This window comes from Neoarius graeffei, chromosome 4 (genome assembly GCF_027579695.1).
Source record: "Neoarius graeffei isolate fNeoGra1 chromosome 4, fNeoGra1.pri, whole genome shotgun sequence".
Taxonomy (NCBI): Eukaryota; Metazoa; Chordata; class Actinopteri; order Siluriformes; family Ariidae; genus Neoarius; species Neoarius graeffei.
The window spans coordinates 85029941-85052250 of record NC_083572.1 but is presented as its reverse complement, the minus strand read 5'-3'; the positions used below and the strand labels follow the sequence as shown (position 1 = coordinate 85052250).

The following is a 22310-nucleotide window of genomic DNA, read 5'->3' as shown; positions in this document are numbered from 1 at the left end:
ATTCTTTCACGAAGCAATAGAAACAGTGCTGGGTGAACTAATATTTTATGTTAAATGTGGGTGGGTCCAAACAAAGAATTATGAAACGTGAACAGGACACGCCCCCTTCACATTCAATGGCGGCAACGCCCATGCACAACATGCATTTTGCGAGTGCATGACACGGAGAATGATTGCATACAATCTTTCTCCCAAACTTCAGTTATTTAATAACCTCATTATCAGTTTATTTCTGATGACTGCAGTTGTTAAAAGTCCATCCATCCATCCATCCATCCATCCATCCATCCATCCATCCATCCATTCATTATCCGTAACCGCTTATCCTGTACAGGGTCACAGGTAAGCTGAAGCCTATCCCAGGTAACTATGGGCAAGAGGCAGGGTACACCCTGGACAAGTCACCAGGTCATCACAGGGCTGACACATACTGTAGAGACAAACAACCATTCACACTCACAGTCAATTTAGAGCCACCAATTAGCCAAACCTGCATGTCTTTGGACTGTGGGGGAAACCGGAGCACCCAGAGGAAACCCACGCAGACACGGGGAGAACATGCAAACTCCACACAGAAAGGCCCTCGTCGACCACTGGGCTCGAACCCAGAACCTTCTTGCTGTGAGGTGACAGTGCTAACCACCATGCCACCTGTTGTTAAAAGTCTTAAATATCAAATAGAGCTTGAGAAGGGTTTACTGCATCAGCAAAAAGTGAATATGAACTGACTCATACAGTATATGGACATTTTATTTGCATCCGTTCACAAGAATTTGCTCTTTAAATATATGGCAGAACGCATTCATTTTCAACATCACTGTTAGATGGAAGGCTACATCGCCTGTTTAGGACCATTTGATGAAATAAAGGAATCTGAAAGCAAAGACATGGACAATGAACTTGAAGTATTTTATCTTGGGTGGCATTTCGCCAAAGCCATCTGGAGGCCTAAAAATAAATGCAAAGCAGAAAGAAGAAGTGGACAAGGTGGGTGCGAGAACATGACACAAAACACAATGATGAGTGTGTATTAGTGCATGATTAGATCCTGGTGGAAGGGAAAGAATACAAATGTGGTCTTTCTTCTGCTTCTGCTTTTCATCTATCACACATAGTGCCCTCCAGAATAACACATGCAACAAGAGATTTTTTGAGCTCAAAGACACAAGGACACTGCTGTTGTTGTTGTTGTTTTTCAACAAGAACAAAAAAAACCTTACAGTAAGTGCAATTTCTTTCCGCAAAACACTGGTTAATTAATATTTTGTGATATCTGCCATGGAGAGAATAACAGTATCATGTAGTCATGTCTAGCAAGGTTGGAGGTACTTGTTTTCCATCAGGTACTCCATCAGGTTTTCAGTATTTCCAACATGTGATGATTTGGAAGGATGCAAGTCTGAACCTCTTGGCAGAGGAAATATTTTCAGTCCGTAACTTGCATTTTGTAGTTTGTAGCAATTGTAAATTCATTTTTGCACACTTTAAGAAGGGTACTATATTTATTCATGTGATTCTCAGCTTTGTTCACATTGATATACAAACAGTCTGGAAGAAATACACGCAGGCATGAGGAGAACATGCAAACTCCAGAGAAAGGCCTCAGATAGCCGTGAGCTTCAAACCCAGAACATTCTTGCTGTGACGTAACAGGACTAACCCTTGCACCACTGTACAATCACTTGCTTACTTATTATTGAAAATCTCAGAAAAAATTTAATTCTCTTCATGGGACAGTATATGAAATCCTATCTGAACTATGGGATATCAAATAGCCTGGGAGAGGTGAATTTAAAAAAAAAAAACATGACCACCTATATTTATATTTATTTATTTTAAAAAATCTGAAAATCTATTTAAAAATGGCTTATTGATTGTGTGATGTCACTGTTTTGCAGCAATTGATAAACAAGTGAGATTACAGAAACGTAAAATTCTCATTTCGTCTCGTCTTCTTCCGCTTATCCGGGGCCGGGTTGCGGAGGCAGCAGTCTGAGCATGGAAGCCCAAACTTCCCTTTCCCCAGACACTTCGGCCAGCACCTCGGGAAGAACACCGAGGCGTTCCCAGGCCAGCCGAGAGACATAGTCCCTCCAGCGTGTCCTGGGTCTTCCCTGGGGCCTCCTCCTGGGGGGATATGCCTGGATCACCTCCCCAGGGAGGCGTCCAGGAGGCAACCGAAAGAGATGCCTGAGCCACCTCAGCTGATTCCTCTCGATGTGGAGGAGCAGCGGCTCTACTCCAAGCTCCTCCCGAGTGACTGTGCTTCTCACCCTATCTCTAAGGGAGTGCCCAGCCACCCTGTGAAGGAAACTCATTTCGGCCGCTTGTATCCGCGATCTTGTTCTTTCGATTATTACCCAAAGCTCATGACCATAGGTGAGAGTCGGAAAGTAGATCGACCGGTAAATCGAGAGCTTCGCCTTTTGGCTCAGCTCCTTCTTCACCACGATGGACCGGTAAAGTGACCGCATCACTGCGGAGGCCGCACCGATCTGCCTGTCGATCTCACGCTCTATCCTTCCCTTCCCTCACTCGTGAACAAGATCCCGAGATACTTAAACTCCTCCACTTGAGGCAGGACTTCTCCACCAACCTGGAGAGGGCAAGCCACCCTTTTCCAGTCGAGAACCATGGCCTCAGACTTGGAGGTGCTGATTCTCATCCCAGCCGCTTCACACTCGACTGCAAACCGCCCCAGTGCATGCTGAAGGTCCTGGTTTGAAGAAGCCAACAGGACAACATCATCTGCAAAAAGCAGAGATGAAATCCTGTGGTTCCCAAACAGGATTCCTTCCGGCCCCTGGCTGTGCCTAGAAATTCTGTCCATAAAGATTATGAACAGAACCGGTGACAAAGGGCAGCCCTGCCAGAGTCCAACATGCACTGGGAACAGGTCTGACTTACTGCTGGCAATGCGAACCAGACTCCTGCTCCATTCGTACAGGGACCGGACAGCCCTTAGCAAAGAGCCCCGAACCCCATACTCCCGAAGCACCCCCCACAGAATACCATGAGGGACACGGTTGAATGCCTTCTCCAGATCCACAAAGCACATGTGGACTGGTTGGGCAAACTCCCATGAACCCTCGAGCACCCTATGAAGGGTATAGAGCTGGTCCAGTGTTCCGCGACCAGGACGAAAACCGCATTGTTCCTCCTGGATCTGAGGTTCGACTATTGGCTGAATTCTCCTCTCCAATACTCTGGAGTAAACCTTCCCTGGGAGGCTGAGAAGTGTGATTCCCCTATAATTGGAGCACACTCTCTGGTCCCCTTTCTTAAAAAGAGGGACCACCACCCCAGTCTGCCACTCCAGAGGCACTGTCCCCGACCACCACGTGATGTTGCAGAGGCGTGTCAACCAAGACAGCCCCACAACATCCAGAGACTTGAGATACTCAGGGCAGATCTCATCCACCCCCGGTGCCTTGCCACCAAGGAGCTTGCTAACCACCTCAGTGACTTCGGCTTGGGTAATGGACGAGTCCACCTCTGAGTCATCAGCCTCTGCTTCCTCAATGGAAGATGTGATGGTGGGATTGAAGAGATCCTCGAAGTATTCCTTCCACCGCCTGACAACGTCCCCAGTTCCGAGTTTTTGCCTCCACAACTGCCCGAGATGTGGCACGCCTGGCCTGCCGATACCTGTCAGCTGCCTCAGGAGTCCCGGAGACCAACATGGCCCGATAGGACTCCTTCTTCAGCTTGACGGCATCCCTTACTTCCGGTGTCCACCACCGGGTTCGGGGATTGCCGCCACGACAGGCACCGGAGACCTTGCGGCCACAGCTCGGAACAGCTGCGTCGACAATGGAGGCAGAGAACATGGTCCACTCAGACTCAATGTCCCCCGCCTCCCTCGGAAGCTGGGAGAAGCTCTCCTGGAGGTGGGAGTTAAAGACCTCCCTGACAGAGTGCTCGGCCAGACGTTCCCAGCAGACCCTCACCATACGTTTGGGCCTGCCAGGTCTGTCCAGCTTCCTCCTCCGCCAGCTGATCCAACTCACCACCAGGTGGTGATCAGTTGACAGCTCAGCCCCTCTCTTCACCCGAGTTTCCAAGACATAGGGCCGGAGATCCGATGAAATGACAACAAAGTCGATCATTGACCTCCAACCTACTGTAAGGTGTCCTGGTGCCACGTGCACTTATGGACACCCCTATGCTCGAACATGGTGTTCGTTATGGACAAATCGTGACTAGCACAGAAGTCCAATAACAAAACACCACTCGGGTTCAGATCGGGGAGGCCATTCCTCCCAATCACGCCCCTCCAGGTATCACTGTCGTCGCCCACGTGAGCGTTGAAGTCCCCCAGTAGAACAATGGAGTCCCCAGTCTGAGCACCTCTCAGTACCCCTCCCAGGGACTCCAAGAAGGCCGGATACTCTATACTGCTATTTGGCCCGTAGGCACAAACAACAGCAAGAGCCCTCTCCCCGATCCGAAGGTGTAGAGAGGCAACCCTCTCATTCACTGGGGTAAACTCCAACACATGGCGGCTGAGCTGGGGAGCTATAAGCAAACCCACACCAGCCCGCCGCCGTTCACCATGGGCGACTCCAGAGAAGTGGAGAGTCCAGCCCCTCTTGAGGAGCTGGGTTCCAGAGCCCAAGCTGTGCATGGAGGTGAGCCCGACTATCTCTAGCTGTTACCCCTCAACCTCCCGCACAAGCTCAGGCTCTTTTCCCCCAGCGAAGTGACATTCCATGTCCCAACAGCTAGCCGCTGTGTTCGGGGATCAGATCGTTGAGGCCCCTGCCTTCGACTGCCACCCAATCCACACTGCACCAATCCCCTATGGCTACCTCTGTGGGTGGTGAACCCACAGGAGGTCGGGCCCACGTCACCGCTTCGGGCTGAGCCCGGCCGGGCCCTGTGGGCAAAGACCCGGCCACCAAGCACTTGCATACGAGCCCCAACCCCGGGCCTGGCTCCAGGGTGGGGCCCCGGCTGCGCCATACCGGGCAACGTTACGGTCCTTGATCGATTGTTATCCATAATAATAATAATAAAATAATAGGTTCAATTTATATAGCGCCTTTCTAAAAACCCAATGTCGCTTTACAATTATAGACAGAAGGAAAAAAAAAGTTCACCAAATAGGGGTCAGGATGTCATTCCAGTGGTGTAGCAGCCACAGTCCCACCAAAAGGCGCACAAAAACAAGTCCCACACCGCCAGCACAGCTGCCGCGCTGCTGCCAGCAACATCGTTCAAACACCACGCCATGGATCCACAAAGCGAGCACAGAAGCACCGCCACACAGAGCGCTGGTATGTCCCAAACCGCCTGCACAGCCGCCGCGACGCCACCGAGCAACATCGCTCGGAACATCACGCCAAGCATTAAAACACAGAGTGCTGGACAACCATGATGTTAAAATGAGCAACGAGCTCACTGCAGTCCATAGCTGGGAGCACAGGCATCACCCACAGCGAACCAAGGCCTGGAGGGAACCGACACCCAAAACTGGGTCCGGAGCTACACCACAACCGGCAGACAAAAACACTCAAACATCAAACTACACAAACACACAGAAAAAATAAAAATAAATAAAAATTAAAAATAAAAAAGGAGAGAAAATAAAATAAAAAAGCACGACGTACTCTCAACCGGAAATGGAAATGGAAAAAAATAAGGATAAGGGATAACAATCAATTGATAAACAAGTGAGATTACAGAAACGTAAAATTAGTGTGCAAAAAGTAATGAAATTGCAGAAATGCATGGCTTTACAGTGGAGGAAAATTGATGAATGTCATTGCATGGCTTCAGTCTGCAGGAAAAGTGATGAATGTCATTGCAGAAATGCATGGCTTTAATGTACAAGAAAAGTGATGAATGTCATTGCAGGAATACATGGCTTTACTGTACAGGAAACGTGATGAATGTCATTGCAGACATGCATGGCTTCAGTCTGCAGGAAAAGAGATGAATGTAATTGCAGAAATGCATGGCTTTACTGTACAGAAAATGTGATGAATGTAATTGCAGAAATACATGGCTTTACTGTACAGGAAACATGATGAATGTCATTGCAGAAATACATGGCTTTACTGTACAGGAAACGTGATGAATGTAATTGTAGAACTGCATGACTTCAGTCTGCAGAAAAAGTGATGAATGTAATTGTAGAAAAAGTGATGAATGTAATTGCAGAAATGCATGGCTTTACTGTACAGGAAAAGTGATGGATGTAATTGCAGAAATGCATGGCTTTACAGTGGAGGAAAAATGATGAATGTCATTGCAGAAATGCATGGCTTTACTGTGCAGGAAAAGTGATGAATGTCATTGCAGAAATGCATGGCTTTACTGTGCAGGAAAAGTGATGAATGTCATTGCAGAAATGCATAGCTTTAATGTACAGAAAACATGAATGTAATTGCAGAAATGCATGGCTTTACAGTGGAGGAAAAGTGATGAATGTCATTGCAGAAATGCATGGCTGTACTGTACAGGAAAAGTGATGAATGTCATTGCAAAAATGCATGGCTGTACTGTACAGAAAAACTGATGAATGTCTTTGCATGGCTTCAGTCTGCAGGAAAAGTGATGAATGTCATTGCAGAAATGCATGGCTTTAATGTACAAGAAAAGTGATGAATGTCATTGCAGAGATGCATGGCTTCAGTCTGCAGGAAAAGAGATGAATGTAATTGCAGAAATGCATGGCTTTACTGTGCAGGAAACGTGATGAATGTCATTGCAGAAATACATGGCTTTACTGTACAAGAAATGTGATGAATGTAATTGTAGAAAAAGTGATGAATGTCATTGCAGAAATGCATGGCTTTACTGTACAGGAAAAGTGATGAATGTAATTGCAGAAATGCATGGCTTTACTGTACAGGAAACGTGATGAATGTCATTGCAGAAATACATGGCTTTACTGTACAGGAAACGTGATGAATGTAATTGTAGAAAAAGTGATGAATGTCATTGCAGGAATGCATGGCTTTACTGTACAGGAAAAGTGATGAATGTCATTGCAGAAATGCATGGCTTTACTGTACAGGAAAAGTGATGAATGTCATTGCATGGCTTCAGTCTGCAGGAAAAGTGATGAATGTCATTGCAGAAATGCATGGCTTTAATGTACAGGAAAACATGAATGTAATTGCAGAAATGCATGGCTTTACTGTATAGGAAAAGTGATGAATGTAATTGTAGAACTGCATGACTTCAGTCTGCAGGAAAAGTAATGAATGTCATTGTAGAAATGCATGGCTTTACTGTACAGGAAAAGTGATGAATGTCATTACAGGAAAAGTGATGAATGTCATTGCAGAAATGCATGGCTTTACTGTGCAAGAAAAGTGATGAATGTAATTGCAGAAATGCATGGCTTTAATGTGCAGGAAAAGAGATAAATGTAATTGCAGAAATGCATGGCTTTAATGTGCAGGAAAAGAGATGAATGTCATTGCAGAAATGCATGGCTTTAATGTACAAGAAACATGATGAATATCATTGCAGAAATACATGGCTTTACTGTACAGGAAAAGAGATGAATGTGATTGCAGAAATGCATGGCTTTACTGTGCAGGAAAAGAGTTGAATGTAATTGCAGAAATGCATGGCTTTAATGTACAAGAAACGTGATGAATATCATTGCAGAAATACATGGCTTTACTGTACAGGAAAAGACATGAAGGTAATTGCAGAAATGCATGGCTTTAATGTGCAGGAAAAGAGATTAATGCAATTGCAGAAATGCATAGCTTTACTGTACAGTTAAAGTGATGAATGTAATTGCAGAACTGCATGGCTTTAATGTACAAGAAACATGATGAATATCATTGCAGAAATACATGGATTTACTGTACAGGAAAAGAGATGAATGTCATTGCAGAAATGCATGGCTTTACTGTACAGGAAAAGAGATTAATGCAATTGCAGAAATGCATAGCTTTACTCTACAGTTAAAGTGATGAATGTAATTGCAGAAGTGCATGGCTTTACTGTGCAGGAAAAGTGATGAATGTCATTGCAGAAATGCATGGCTTTAATGTACAGGAAAAGAGATTAATGTAATTGCAGAAATGCATGGCTTTACTGTACAGTTAAAGTGATGAATGTAACTGCAGAACTGCATGGCTTTACTGTGCAGGAAAAGTGATGAATGTCATTGCAGAACTGCATGGCTTTACTGTGCAGGAAAAGAGATGAATGTAATTGCAGAAATGCATGGCTTTAATGTACAAGAAACGTGATGAATATCATTGCAGAAATGCATGGCTTTACTGTACAGGAAAAGAGATGAATGTCATTGCAGAAATGCATGGCTTTACTGTACAGGAAAAGAGATTAATTCAATTGCAGAAATGCATAGCTTTACTGTACAGTTACTGTAAAGTGATGAATGTAATTGCAGAAGTGCATGGCTTTACTGTGCAGGAAAAGTGATGAATGTCATTGCAGAAATGCATGGCTTTAATGTACAGGAAAAGAGATTGATGCAATTGCAGAAATGCATGGCTTTACTGTGCAGGAAAAGTGATGAATGTAAGTGCAGAACTGCATGGCTTTACTGTGCAGGAAAAGTGATGAATGTCATTGCAGAAATGCATGGCTTTACTGTGCAGGAAAAGAGATTAATGCAATTGCAGAAATGCATAGATTTACTGTACAGTTACTGTAAAGTGATGAATGTAATTGCAGAAATGCATGGCTTTAATGTACAGGAAAAGAGATTAATGTAATTGCAGAAATGCATGGCTTTACTGTACAGTTAAAGTGATGAATGTAATTGCAGAACTGCATGGCTTTACTGTACAGTTAAAGTGATGAATGTAATTGCAGAACTGCATGGCTTTACTGTGCAGGAAAAGTGATGAATGTAATTGCAGAACTGCATGGCTTTACTGTGCAGGAAAAGAGATGAATGTAATTGCAGAAATGCATGGCTTTAATGTACAAGAAACGTGATATCATTGCAGAAATACATGGCTTTACTGTACAGGAAAAGAGATGAATGTCATTGCAGAAATGCATGGCTTTACTGTACAGGAAAAGAGATTAATGCAATTGCAGAAATGCATAGCTTTACTCTACAGTTAAAGTGATGAATGTAATTGCAGAAGTGCATGGCTTTAATGTACAGTTACTGTAAAGTGATGAATGTAATTGCAGAAGTGCATGGCTTTACTGTGCAGGAAAAGAGATGAATGTCATTGCAGAAATGCATGGCTTTACTGTACAGGAAAAGAGATTAATGCAATTGCAGAAATGCATGGCTTTACTGTACAGTTAAAGTGATGAATGTAATTGCAGAAATGCATGGCTTTACTGTGCAGGAAAAGAGATGAATGTAAGTGCAGAACTGCATGGCTTTACTGTGCAGGAAAAGAGATTAATGCAATTGCAGAACTGCATGGCTTTACTGTGCAGGAAAAGTGATGAATGTAAGTGCAGAACTGCATGGCTTTACTGTGCAGGAAAAGTGATGAATGTAAGTGCAGAAGTGCATGGCTTTACTGTGCAGGAAAAGAGATGAATGTCATTGCAGAAATGCATGGCTTTACTGTACAGGAAAAGAGATTAATGCAATTGCAGAAATGCATAGCTTTACAGTGCAGGAAAAGAGATTAATGCAATTGCAGAAATGCATGGCTTTACTGTACAGTTAAAGTGATGAATGTAATTGCAGAAATGCATGGCTTTACTGTACAGGAAAAGTGATGAATGTAAGTGCAGAATTGCATGGCTTTACTGTGCAGGAAAAGTGATGAATGTACAGTAAGTGCAGAACTGCATGGCTTCAGTCTGCAGGAAAAGTGATGAATGTACAGTAAGTGCAGAACTGCATGGCTTCAGTCTGCAGGAAAAGTGATGGATGGAGTTTTCTGGCCCGCTGGAAGCTGCTGCTGTTGCTGCGGGCGAAACGCTCGCGCTCCTCGTTCCAGCCGCAGTGGAGTTGGCGTGAAAGAGAGAAAACAATGTGTAACTGACAGCTCGGAGAATTATTCACATCTTCCACCGAACCGGAAGGAGACACCTGTGACGAAGCCAAGGTGAATATACTGTGTTATTTGTTTTACTGCTCGCTGTCTCGCTGTGTTTAAAAGCTTCCTGGTTTGTGTGAAGTCAGAGCTGATTCACAGGGCTGGAGCCGACTCAGGTAAACCGGAAATGGACCAGACTGGCGAGTGTTTACATTTTTATTGCACTTTATGAAAAAAAAAACCATTGTTAAAATTAATAAGGTTGCGGTCAGGTGTGTGTGCGTGTACGTACACACCTGAATTGGAACAGGAATGCTGATATGATCGGTTGTATAATCGCAGCGATTTTGGGAAAGATGATTCAACCTGCGAGTTCCTGTTTGGACTCAAAATATAGCGAGGAGGTCCCTGCTCATTTTCATCTGACAAAATGATCTTCATGGACTGTTACTGGCCTTTCCTTGGTACTTCACTTATGACTTGTTCAGAGGTGGATTTTTAGTTAGCCAGAATCCCCAAGGTTAAAGGGGTACTCGGCCAGTCGGCCCAGGGGGGACACTTGTCGGTCTGGGAGCCCAGGGTCGAAGTGTACTTGTCGGTCTGGGAGCCCAGGGTCGAAGTGTACTTGTCGGTCTGGGAGCCCAGGGTCGAAGTGTACTTGTCGGTCTGGGAGCCCAGGGTCGAAGTGTACTTGTCGGTCTGGGAGCCCAGGGTCGAAGTGTACTTGTCGGTCTGGGAGCCCAGGGTCGAAGTGTACTTGTCGGTCTGGGAGCCCAGGGTCGAAGTGTACTTGTCGGTCTGGGAGCCCAGGGTCGAAGTGTGCTTGTCGGTCTGGGAGCCCAGGGTCGAAGTGTACTTGTCGGTCTGGGAGCCCAGGGTCGAAGTGTACTAGTCGGTCTGGGAGCCCAGGGTCGAAGTGTACTAGTCGGTCTGGGAGCCCAGGGTCGAAGTGTGCTTGTCGGTCTGGGAGCCCAGGGTCGAAGTGTGCTTGTCGGTCTGGGAGCCCAGGGTCGAAGTGTACTTGTCGGTCTGGGAGCCCAGGGTCGAAGTGTACTTGTCGGTCTGGGAGCCCAGGGTCGAAGTGTGCTTGTCGGTCTGGGAGCCCAGGGTCGAAGTGTGCTTGTCGGTCTGGGAGCCCAGGGTCGAAGTGTACTAGTCAGTCTGGGAGCCCAGGGTCGAAGTGTACTTGTCGGTCTGGGAGCCCAGGGTCGAAGTGTACTAGTCGGTCTGGGAGCCCAGGGTCGAAGTGTACTTGTCGGTCTGGGAGCCCAGGGTCGAAGTGTACTTGTCGGTCTGGGAGCCCAGGGTCGAAGTGTGCTTGTCGGTCTGGGAGCCCAGGGTCGAAGTGTACTTGTCGGTCTGGGAGCCCAGGGTCGAAGTGTGCTTGTCGGTCTGGGAGCCCAGGGTCGAAGTGTGCTTGTCGGTCTGGGAGCCCAGGGTCGAAGTGTACTAGTCGGTCTGGGAGCCCAGGGTCGAAGTGTGCTTGTCGGTCTGGGAGCCCAGGGTCGAAGTGTACTTGTCGGTCTGGGAGCCCAGGGTCGAAGTGAACTTGTCGGTCTGGGAGCCCAGGGTCGAAGTGTACTTGTCGGTCTGGGAGCCCAGGGTCGAAGTGTACTTGTCGGTCTGGGAGCCCAGGGTCGAAGTGTACTTGTCGGTCTGGGAGCCCAGGGTCGAAGTGTACTTGTCGGTCTGGGAGCCCAGGGTCGAAGTGTACTTGTCGGTCTGGGAGCCCAGGGTCGAAGTGAACTTGTCGGTCTGGGAGCCCAGGGTCGAAGTGTACTTGTCGGTCTGGGAGCCCAGGGTCGAAGTGTACTTGTCGGTCTGGGAGCCCAGGGTCGAAGTGTACTTGTCGGTCTGGGAGCCCAGGGTCGAAGTGTACTTGTCGGTCTGGGAGCCCAGGGTCGAAGTGTACTTGTCGGTCTGGGAGCCCAGGGTCGAAGTGTACTTGTCGGTCTGGGAGCCCAGGGTCGAAGTGTACTTGTCGGTCTGGGAGCCCAGGGTCGAAGTGAACTTGTCGGTCTGGGAGCCCAGGGTCGAAGTGAACTTGTCGGTCTGGGAGCCCAGGGTCGAAGTGTACTTTTCGACCCTGGGCTCCCAGACCGACAAGTACACTTCGACCTAGGGCTGTGCGATATGGGAAAAAATGAATATCCCGATACATTTTCTCCATTTCACGATATATACGGTATCTCGATATATTTAAATCTCCTCTAAAGGACCCCATGAAATCTAACTTTTACTCTTTACTGTTTTCACTACAATCCCTGCAGATTAAATAACATTCTTGATTAACTTTACAGGTGGTTTTCAACAACACATTTTAAATTTTCATGTTAGTGATTAATCACAATTGAATTGAAATAAGACTATTTTTATTCAACAAAGATGTGGCACAAACTGCAAAAACAATCTTGAAAACTGCAACAAAGGGGCAGTACAATACAGAGCTGCTCAGAGCTCGAATCAATAAAGTGCAAGCTCAACAGTGAGAAAGACATTTAGCCTAAATAAGAAAAGTGCTCTTTCATTAAATTATTTAAAAAAAATAGATCTCCAAGCTATTAACCTGACTACTGAGAACCACTGGAACATTCACAATAGAGAGAGAGATTGAGGGAGAGAAGAGAGAGATCTGCAAAACATAATTTTTCTCTTTGCACACTTTTGAACTGAATGTTTTCTGTCTCTGCCTCTCAGATGTGTACAATTCCGGCTGCTGCCTTTCGTGATGACAGGTTTTTTTGCACACTTTACAAACTGGCATTTGCTGTTCCACGTCCTCCTCGCGATATCCAAAAAAATGCCAGATGACTGACCCCTTACTAGTTCTTTTAGGAACCAATTCGTCCGCTTCCATTTTTAATGTGTTGCTGAAATTGACAAAGCTTACATGGTAGCCTACGCAACACCAGCGATTGCACGAACTGAGTCAGCGCTGTAAACCAGAACCAGGAAATCTTCCCGTGCAGTGTTGCCAGATACTGCTGACGTTTTCCAGCCCAAAATATGTTCAAAACCTGCCAAAACACACTTAAAACCGCCCAATCTGGCAACACAACCGAAACTAGAAAATCTTCCCGGAAGTTCCTTTCAGCACCAAGATGTCGCTCGGGATTGGTTGGTGAGTGCGTGATGTTACTGTTTTCTTTACCTTTAGGCAGCCTCTCACGTTACTGCCTGAGAGACAGGGAGAAAACCACCGGGAAATGTTTTAAACAAACATGAAACGAATGCAAGTCAGAAGATGACCATAAAATACTCAATAGTTACGATATAATAATTTTATGTATCGCACACAGAATTTTCGGCGCTATATCGAGTATATTCGATATATCGCACAGCCCTACTTCGACCCTGGGCTCCCAGACCGACAAGTACACTTCGACCCTGGGTGTACTTAGCTAGTAAACCCAGTATAAATGTGTAATTGGTGCAAGACCCAAATGTGGATGTGAACTTGGCCAATAGGTCCAAGGTAGATGTGTATTTGACCAGTAAACTCAGGGTGGATGTACACTTTGTTTAAAAGGAAATGGTGGTTTGAATTGATTAAGGCTCTCTCACAACCCGCTGTATGTGCTACTACAGGTGGTCTACGGTAAAATATTTGGTAAAACCATTCTTGAGACTTGCGCAACACTTGTGTGTGTTCAGCGCCGTAGAAGGTCGCAGACTGGCCGTGGAGACTTTTGGTCCTTCACATGCAAATTCTATGGGTCTTGCGAAAAATCAAGAATGCATACACTACATACGGGACCCGTACTCCTTTTGTACTTCTGAACCAAGTTAACAGCACGACTATTTGGGGCTTTTTGCAATGACAGTAAGACGCACGGTCATTGCATGAGTGACGTACCTCAGAAGTACTACACAAGTACTCCACACTTGCTATTTGTGCAGCCCCCAAGACAGAAGTACATCTCACTTTCTACCCCCATGTGTGGCATGCGACACAAGGGGCAAGAGTCTGGGTATATATATTGGGGGAGGAGCTGATCATGTATCGTGTAGCATTGTAGAAAGGAAGAAGACCACCTCATTTGCTGTTTTTATTTGAGTACATGTTAATTTACCATGCAAATGTCAAATAATAAAACATGAGTATAAGGGAATAACGCATTTTATTACACTGTAAAAAAATCCCAACTAAATAGCCCAACGGTTTGAGCACTGAAACACACTTTGACTCCGAGCTACTGTCCTGCTCCTACTCCTGCTGAGTGGTGGGACGGGGTGTTGAGATGTCCTTGTCTTTATCGCTGAGCATGGCACAATGGCCTGACAGCGATGATGGGATTGCAATGTCTTCACTTCTGGGTGTCGTTAGCTGAAACATACATGAAAATCAGCATATATAATATTAATTACATAGGCATATAGTTACTGAAATGAATGTTTAAAGCATGTCTATTATAGTGCAAGAGGTTTAATTAGTATTTACCTGTGAAAATATCTCTGGCGGGGTGCTGTGCCTTCTGCCAGCTTGAAGGCGTACTTCTCCCTGTCCGTGCAGGGCTCGCCGGTGCTGCTGCCGTCATCATCAAATTCTTCCTCCCCCTCTGCTGTTTCAGGCTGGGTTACTTCACTTTTGCTCGCTTCTTCTTGGGTCCCATTTTCTAAACTTTAAACTGAAAATTTTTCACATTTTTCCCACAAAATATTCATTGTTCTTCAGCCTAAAGACAGACGCAGAATGCTGCAGCCACGCTGGTTTTATACCCACTCCTGGCTTGCATCACACGCAAGTTATGAGTGATTGTCACATGCTAATCACGTGCGCCACATATGCTTCACAAGTGCGGCCTGTACTCCTAGCGCAGGAACCTGGTAAAATGCAAGTCGCATGCACTCCACACTCACGGAACACGCACTGATCACGTGCGTCAGACATACGCTTTCCATGGGCTAGCAGCGCAATTTTTCCCACGCCTCGAGGAAGTCAGGTGTGCAACCTGTACTTGACAAGTACTTTGCCTGTACTCCTTCCCCAAACTTTCCCCCGGGTTCACCACGACCCTGCGGCATGGCTGCGAGCTACCAAACCCTGCAACCTGTGCATGTCCAAAACGCTTACGGCGGGTTGAGTGTGTGGCATTAGGTATGTTGCTTTCAAAAAAAGAGCTGTTTTGCTTGTGCGTTATATCATCAGACCATAATAATAAATTTTTTTTTTTTTTTTTTTTTGCCACATGCCCTGGTTCTTGTATCTGCTTTACCGGTTTTGCTCTTTGACTGTTGTGAAAGTGGACCTGTTTGTACAGTGGTAGTAAAACAAAATAATTCCAAAAAGGGGAAGGAAAAAAAACCCGTACTGTTTTCCTATTTGAACAATGAATACTGTTGTTGATGTCAGTACTTTTTTAAATTTTGATTTGTTTACTGTTACCCTGATGGTCACTTTTGGAGGGGTTATTTCTTGACTATACTACAGTACATTGCTGTTTTATTACTGAGTGAGGAAATATTAAAGGATAAGGCAACTTTTGTACAAAATCACCACAAATAGATAGATAAATATATAAAGTAATCGATCATGGAATTTATAGAGAAAGAACAGACCGCATAACAGTATCTTTTAACTTTTAATAATATGGGCTTGCGCTAAGCTCAGCGAAGATGCGTTCCGCCATATTGATCTACTGCGTGACGTCATGCGGCCCACCACTGAAAAGAACTCTTCAGTGCTTCATGGTAATAAGGTAAAAAACCAGTACAATCGCTTCTTCAAAGTTTCACCAAATGGTTTTATTTATGCAACTTAAAGCTCATAATACTGTATAACTTTGGGTCGAGTAAAAACACGGAGCAAAAACATGGCTGAATCCTGAATGACTCCTATTTGGATTTGTCCTACCAAGCCTACTGCGCATGCGTGAAGCGGCTCGGCTCGGTTTTCCCTTTCGGGCGCTCTCGTTTTCTGTTAGAATTTGGTAAAGAAAAAAAAATATATATTATTTACCAGCTTACCGGGTCCATGAACATAAATCTGACAGCTGACAAGGTCGGGATATAAACGAATCGGATACAAGCCACCCGGCGGGACTCCTTACTGTCCTCACAGTGATCTGTTTGTAAACACTGTTTTCATGGGCCCAGTGACGTCACAGATCAGAGGGAGGCGCATTAACGAAAGATTCTGATTGGTTTATAGTTGCCCACAATCTCAAAATGGCTGCCTCCTCCAACTTCGGCTCCTCTGTGTCAATTCATGATTTCAAAGTTAAAAATATTTTTTCATGTTCGATATATAATGGAAATAATTAACGGAATTGATTACGAGTGATTCCACGCTGGCGGCACGGTGGTGTAGTGGTTAGCGGTGTCGCCTCACAGCAAGAAGGTCCTGGGTTCGAGCCCCAGGGCCGGCGAGGGCCTTTCTGTGTGGAGTTTGCATGTTCTCCCCGTGTCCGCGTGGGTTTCCTCCGGGTGCTCCGGTTTCCCCCACAGTCCAAAGACATGCAGGTTAGGTTAACTGGTGGCTCTAAATTGACCGTAGGTGTGAATGTGAGTGTGAATGGTTGTCTGTGTCTAGCGCTACGTTCACACTGCAAGGCTTAATGCTCAATTCCGATTTTTTTGTGAAATCCGATTTTTTTTGTGAGGTCGTTCACATTAACAAATATATGCGACTTGTATGTGGTCCTCAGTATGAACGAAAAGCGACCTAAAAGTGTTCCACATGCGCATTGCAGGATACGACGACGTCACACGCAGTGAGCATGGCCAGTGTTTACGGAAATAAAACCGCCCGGTTGCGGTATGACCCATCCAATCTAGCTTGAATAGCTGCATCCCCCCAAATGGAAATCAGCTCCCTAACCTCTGCGTCCTTCCACTGAGAAGATTCAGAACCTTCACAGCCCGAAGCATCCCTGGCATTGATGTCATGCGCAGGGGCGCAGATGCGTTTTTTGAACTGGGAGGGACAAAAAACTGGGGGGGGGGACAAAGCTGCCAGCAAACCAACCCCAACCCCGATATGCCTGTCAAACTTGTTGTTAGTAACCATAGCAACCAAGCTCGAGCTCGCAACCTGTGCAGTCTGCGCAGCTCAACCAACCGAATATCAGTCTTTGTTTTATTTTATGTGAGTTGTTGCAACTATGTATACACTGCTGTGCACCTCAATAAACCGAATGGTAATTAGTCTTTTGATTTTTCCGTGAGGTTTGCCTTATGCAAAGAAAGACAGCATAGACGTTTTTTCCTCCCTATAAGTGGGGGGGACCGAACGAGGTGAATTTAAATCTGACTCGTCCCACCCTCTATCTGCGCCCGTGATTATGGGCCATGTTGTTGTAACTTTTTTGAGAGACCCGCCGCCTACTTCAGCGCAGAATAGTGACGTTTGTGGCTTGTTGATGACGTGCAAGTCGGATGAATGCGACCTGGCGGTTCAGACTGAAGTCGCATATGAAAAGAGCGGATAGGAATCGGAATTAGGACCACATATCCAAACGGCCTGGGTCGGATTTGAAAAAATCGGATCTGTGTCGTTCATATTGTCAATAAAAGATCGGATACAGGTCACATATGGGCGAAAAGATCGGATTTGAGTCACTTCAGCCTGCAGTGTGAACGTAGCCTATGTGTCAGCCCTGTGATGACCTGGCGACTTGTCCAGGGTGTACCCCGCCTTTCGCCTGTAGTCAGCTGGGATAGGCTCCAGCTTGCCTGCGACCCTGTAGAAGGATAAAGCGGCTAGAGATAATGAGATGAGATGAGATGATTCCACGCTTATGGGTACTGAAATGGGGACATGAACTTATTCACCTAAAACCATTTCTTTTTTTACCATCAGGTCACAAAACATGTAATCTTTAATGAATGATATGTTAAAAGATAACTTTAATTTTCTGAGATGTAATAAAAACATATTTATATGCCAAAGTCAAGCCTATGAGTTCCAAAATGATGTCTGTTACATTACTTCTGTTACGATTGTCCATCTCGCGTCTGTTACAAATTAATTACAATCTAGCTATATACCATGTTAATCTTATTGAAAGAATGTGTATGTTTATTCTACTACACATGTTTATTAATTATATTTGCTAAAACATCACCTTCCTATGTTTCAAAAAGTAATTCGACATTGTTAAAATTGAGAATATATATGTCCACAACACTTCTGTTACGTTCTGACTTTGGCATATAAATATGTTTTTATTACATCTCAGAAAATTAAAGTTATCTTTTAACATATCATTCATTAAAGATTACATGTTTTGTGACCTGATGGTAAAAAAAGAAATGGTTTTAGGTGAATAAGTTCATGTCCTCATTTCAGTACCCATAAGCGTGGAATCACTCGTATGTTTTTCTCCTATTACACACACTGTACAAAAGTTGCCTTATCCTTTAAGGAAGCTTGAGTAAATTATAGTAAAACTATCGATTTGGTTTGAATAGCTTGTTCTTATTTTCACTGGACCTCAGCCTGAGGCCGGTGACAGGGGGTCTGTTGAAGTCAGTACCATGGTGATCTGCTTCAAATGACATGCACTTGAGAGAATCTAACAGCTTGTTAAAATTTGTTACACACGCATGCAATGGTTCACATTAAAGGAATTCATGAAGTTGCCAAAAGCAGGAGGGTGGTGAGGTTCAGGGAAAGACAGACTTCTCTTAAAGCGACTGTGCAAAAGAGTGAGACAGTCAAACGATCAGATCCTCTGCATGAGCTCTGGCGTCAAAGAGTAACAGTATACTGTTAGACAGCATTTTGCTTAGAATACTTTCAACAGCTGCTGCGAGAATATATTATGTAAAGACGAGCATGTAAGTGATATTGAACCAAGACTCTTGCAGTTGAAATGGAAGAGTTACCAGGTCATTTGACGTAATATGATTCCACGCTGTGGTCATGTCGCTGTCATGCAGCTAACGGGCTGTAATGCAATCCAAGCCCCGAGGTACGTCATAGTGCTCATGCTGCCTGCTCACCTTTTCCTGACCCAGTCAGTCTTTCACAGCTGCTGTTGGCCTGATCTCTAATAAGCCAGCAACTGTGGGAATGACTATCCTCTCCTAAATGCTTAAGGTATAACAGTGCAATGTGTATTAGAAAGCGCCAGTGCTGGACCAGTGAGCTAGTTACGGTAGTATAGCGTAAAAATCTCATGTTTTTGGCTAGAAGAGGAGGAAAAAATGATTGAACACTTGTTGGCTGCTTCTCTTGAGTTCGAAATGAAAGTGACTTTTTATTTTAAACAATTTAATTTTAAGTCAGAACTCTTCTCATCTCATCATCTCTAGCCGTTTTATCCTGTTCTACAGGGTCGCAGGCAAACTGGAGCCTATCCCGGCTGACTACGGGCGAAAGGCGGGGTACACCCTGGACAAGTCGCCAGGTCATCACAGGGCCTAAGGCCCTGTCCACACGGCAACGGATTCAGGTGACTCCGATACAATTGCTTATCGTTTAGGCCTGGCGTCCACACGGCACCGGCGTTTTGGGTGCCCAAAACGCAATCTTTTTGAGAATGGGTTCCAGAGTGGAAAGATCTGGCAACGTTGCCGTTGTGAAGTCGTCTGGATGAGTAGAACGGATTTGTTTACGATGACGTCACAACCACATGACTGAGTGCTTCACGCCGGGTAGAAGTGTAACGAATATCACCAGGAAAAAGCCTTACAGAGCACTAGTGAGAGTGAAACACGAGCTTGGATATTATTATTATTATTATTATTATTATTATTATGTTCAGTGTTAGTTCACAGTAGTAATGCAAGAAGCAGAATAGTGACAGTAATAGTGAAGCAAAAACATGCAATTGTACAAACACTGCAGCTTTACAGCAAAATATTCATTTATGAAATGGTCTGATTCTTAACACCAGTAGTGCCAATGATCTTCTCATTGCGATGCGAGTTGTCAACAAATCCTATAACTTGGTTCATGAAACGCGCTTACAAAATATTTTCACTGTGAATATTTGTGTAATGGTGCAATCCCGCCAGCAAAAATAGGGGAAAAAAGGAGCGATCTCACCTCTTCAGATGTTGATTTAAGTCCGACAATACATTCCTCAAAAAGGGCGTAGAGGAGCAAATTAATCCAATTTATTCCGGACCATTAAAGACGCTGCCTTCCGCGTAGAATCATACGTCATCCTCGCCGCCATATTAGAGAGGTCAAAGCGGAGAATAAAGATTAGCTGCGTTTAACTGTACCAACAGGTTTACCGTCCAAACGAGATCATATGGGATTACCTTTCACAGGTGAGAAACAACAAATTAATCCATCAACGTGTATCATTCAATTTATTCCGGACCATTAAAGACGCCGCCTTCCGCGTAGAATCATGTTTCATCCTCGCCGCCATATTGGAGAGGTCAAAGCGGAGAATAAAGATTAGCTGCGTTTAACTTTACCAACAGGTTTGCCGTCCAAACGAGATCACATGGGATTACCTTTCACAGGTGAGACTGGAAAAATACTTTTCATTGTATTTGGTCATTATAATGTAATTTTACGAACAGATTTTCCTGACTTTGTGGCTAATATGAAGTCTCGCGCATAATAGTTTATGCGCATGCATCCTTACTTCTTCTATTGTTCTGGTGTCTCCGAAGGGACCGTCTTACAGTGCCCCTAGAGGTGTGGCATGTGTATTGCATCGTTTTCAGCAAGCGTTGCGTTGCCATATGGAGCTGATATTTTACTGATTGTTGCCCATTTGGACGCGATATATTTTTAAATAACATCTCGTTGCCGTTGTCGTGTGGATGTCGTCTAAGTCAGAACTATTATAGTTAATATTGGGAGTAGGGAAGTCATGGCCTACTAATGGTTAGAGAAGCAGCTTTGGGACTAAAAGTTGCTGGTTCAATTCCCTGGACCAGCAGGAATGAATGACTGAAGCGCACTTGAGCAAGGCACCTAACCCCTAACTGCTGCCCAGGCTGCTCTGGATATATTGTATGTTGCTCTGGATAACAGCGTCTGCTAAAGGCCTGTAATGTTAATGTAATGTTCTAAATTAAATAATTTTGATTCAGGAGTAAATACATCAAGTTCATTATTTACATTGGTCTTTGTCAAATTTCACCTATAAACCATGATCAAAATGAGGTGTAAAGCAATGAAAAATATATATTCAATGAAAGGAAAACACGAGGGGCGGCACGGTGGTGTAGTGGTTAGCGCTGTCGCCTCACAGCAAGAAGGTCCGGGTTCGAGCCCCGTGGCCGGCGAGGGCCTTTCTGTGCAGAGTTTGCATGTTCTCCCCGTGTCCGCGTGGGTTTCCTCCGGGTGCTCCGGTTTCCCCCACAGTCCAAAGACATGCAGGTTAGGTTAACTGGTGACTCTAAATTGACCGTAGGTGTGAATGTGAGTGTGAATGGTTGTCTATGTGTCAGCCCTGTGATGACCTGGCGACTTGTCCAGGGTGTACCCCGCCTTTCGCCCGTAGTCAGCTGGGATAGGCTCCAGCTTGCCTGCGACCCTGTAGAACAGGATAAAGCGGCTAGAGATAATGAGATGAGATGAGGAAAACACGACCTATTCTCTTAGAAAGGTGCAGGCGTCTGTACATCTTGAAAAGTGTTCCTTCACTTCTGTACAGTCATTTTACTGTGAAGTAATAGTTTTTGTATGACTTGACTGATGTAATTTCTGTTTAATGAGTCCATAAAGGCTTTGATGGGAGTAGTTGATATCGATATCATGCTGACCTGCTGTAGTTGCATTCATATACAGACAAATTTCAAGGATAAAACAATATAAAGTGTCGTAGTAATGTGTCGGGCCACCACAAGCTCCCAGAACTTCTACACATCGTGGTTGCCCTACATAGCCATTCCCCAGCATGTCTTCAGGAAGTCTTTCTCCAGCTCCTCAGAGAAAAGCTCCAAAACAAGGAGACTTGATCTGATGTTAGCATTACAGGATCCTCAGAGGGACACGTAGCAGAAGTAGGCCTCGGCTAAAAGCGTAAGCTCGCTTTCAGTTAAGTTCACTAAGGAACCTGGACATCCATTAGAGTGACCCAGTTAAATGCGTCATGCAGGTAGCTCTGGAGCCTATCTTCGTCATTGTAGACGCACAACCCAAATTCCAGTAGATCTCTCTCCCTCCCTCCCTCCCTCCCTCCCTCCCTCCCTCCCTCCCTCCTCCCATGATACTACGAGAGAGAGAAGTGGATGAAAGAAGGGCAGGATAAGTGTTCTTCAATAACATCAGGGGAGAAACGATTGGAGCGATAGTTTTCACTTTGTCCTTGAGTGGAACCGAATTATTATTATTTTTTTTTTGTATTAAGTACGAGGAATTGTTAGGAGGAGAAGAAGCCAAGCCAAGAAGCCTTTATTTGTCACATGTACACTCAAGCACAGACTTAAGCACACAGTGAA

At 44.9% G+C, this 22310-nt stretch overlaps 1 protein-coding gene across 15 annotated transcripts in view; it reads left to right on the top strand.

The window, feature by feature from the left end:
- The first annotated feature begins 1161 nt into the window (after positions 1 to 1161).
- sgip1a (SH3GL interacting endocytic adaptor 1a) overlaps positions 1162 to 22310 on the top strand; it is a 237199-nt gene continuing 216050 nt past the window's right edge. For 10 of the 15 annotated variants that reach the window (XM_060919885.1, XM_060919897.1, XM_060919898.1 and 7 more), the window contains exon 1: positions 10354 to 10417. In XM_060919885.1, coding sequence (XP_060775868.1) covers positions 10384 to 10417 — 34 coding nt within the window. In that variant the 5' untranslated portion in view covers positions 10354 to 10383. Of the gene's footprint in view, positions 1222 to 9879; positions 10023 to 10056; positions 10154 to 10353; positions 10418 to 19333; positions 19352 to 22310 lie in introns of those variants that run through there. The other 5 variants (XM_060919895.1, XM_060919890.1, XM_060919891.1 and 2 more) reach the window with 5 other exon arrangements.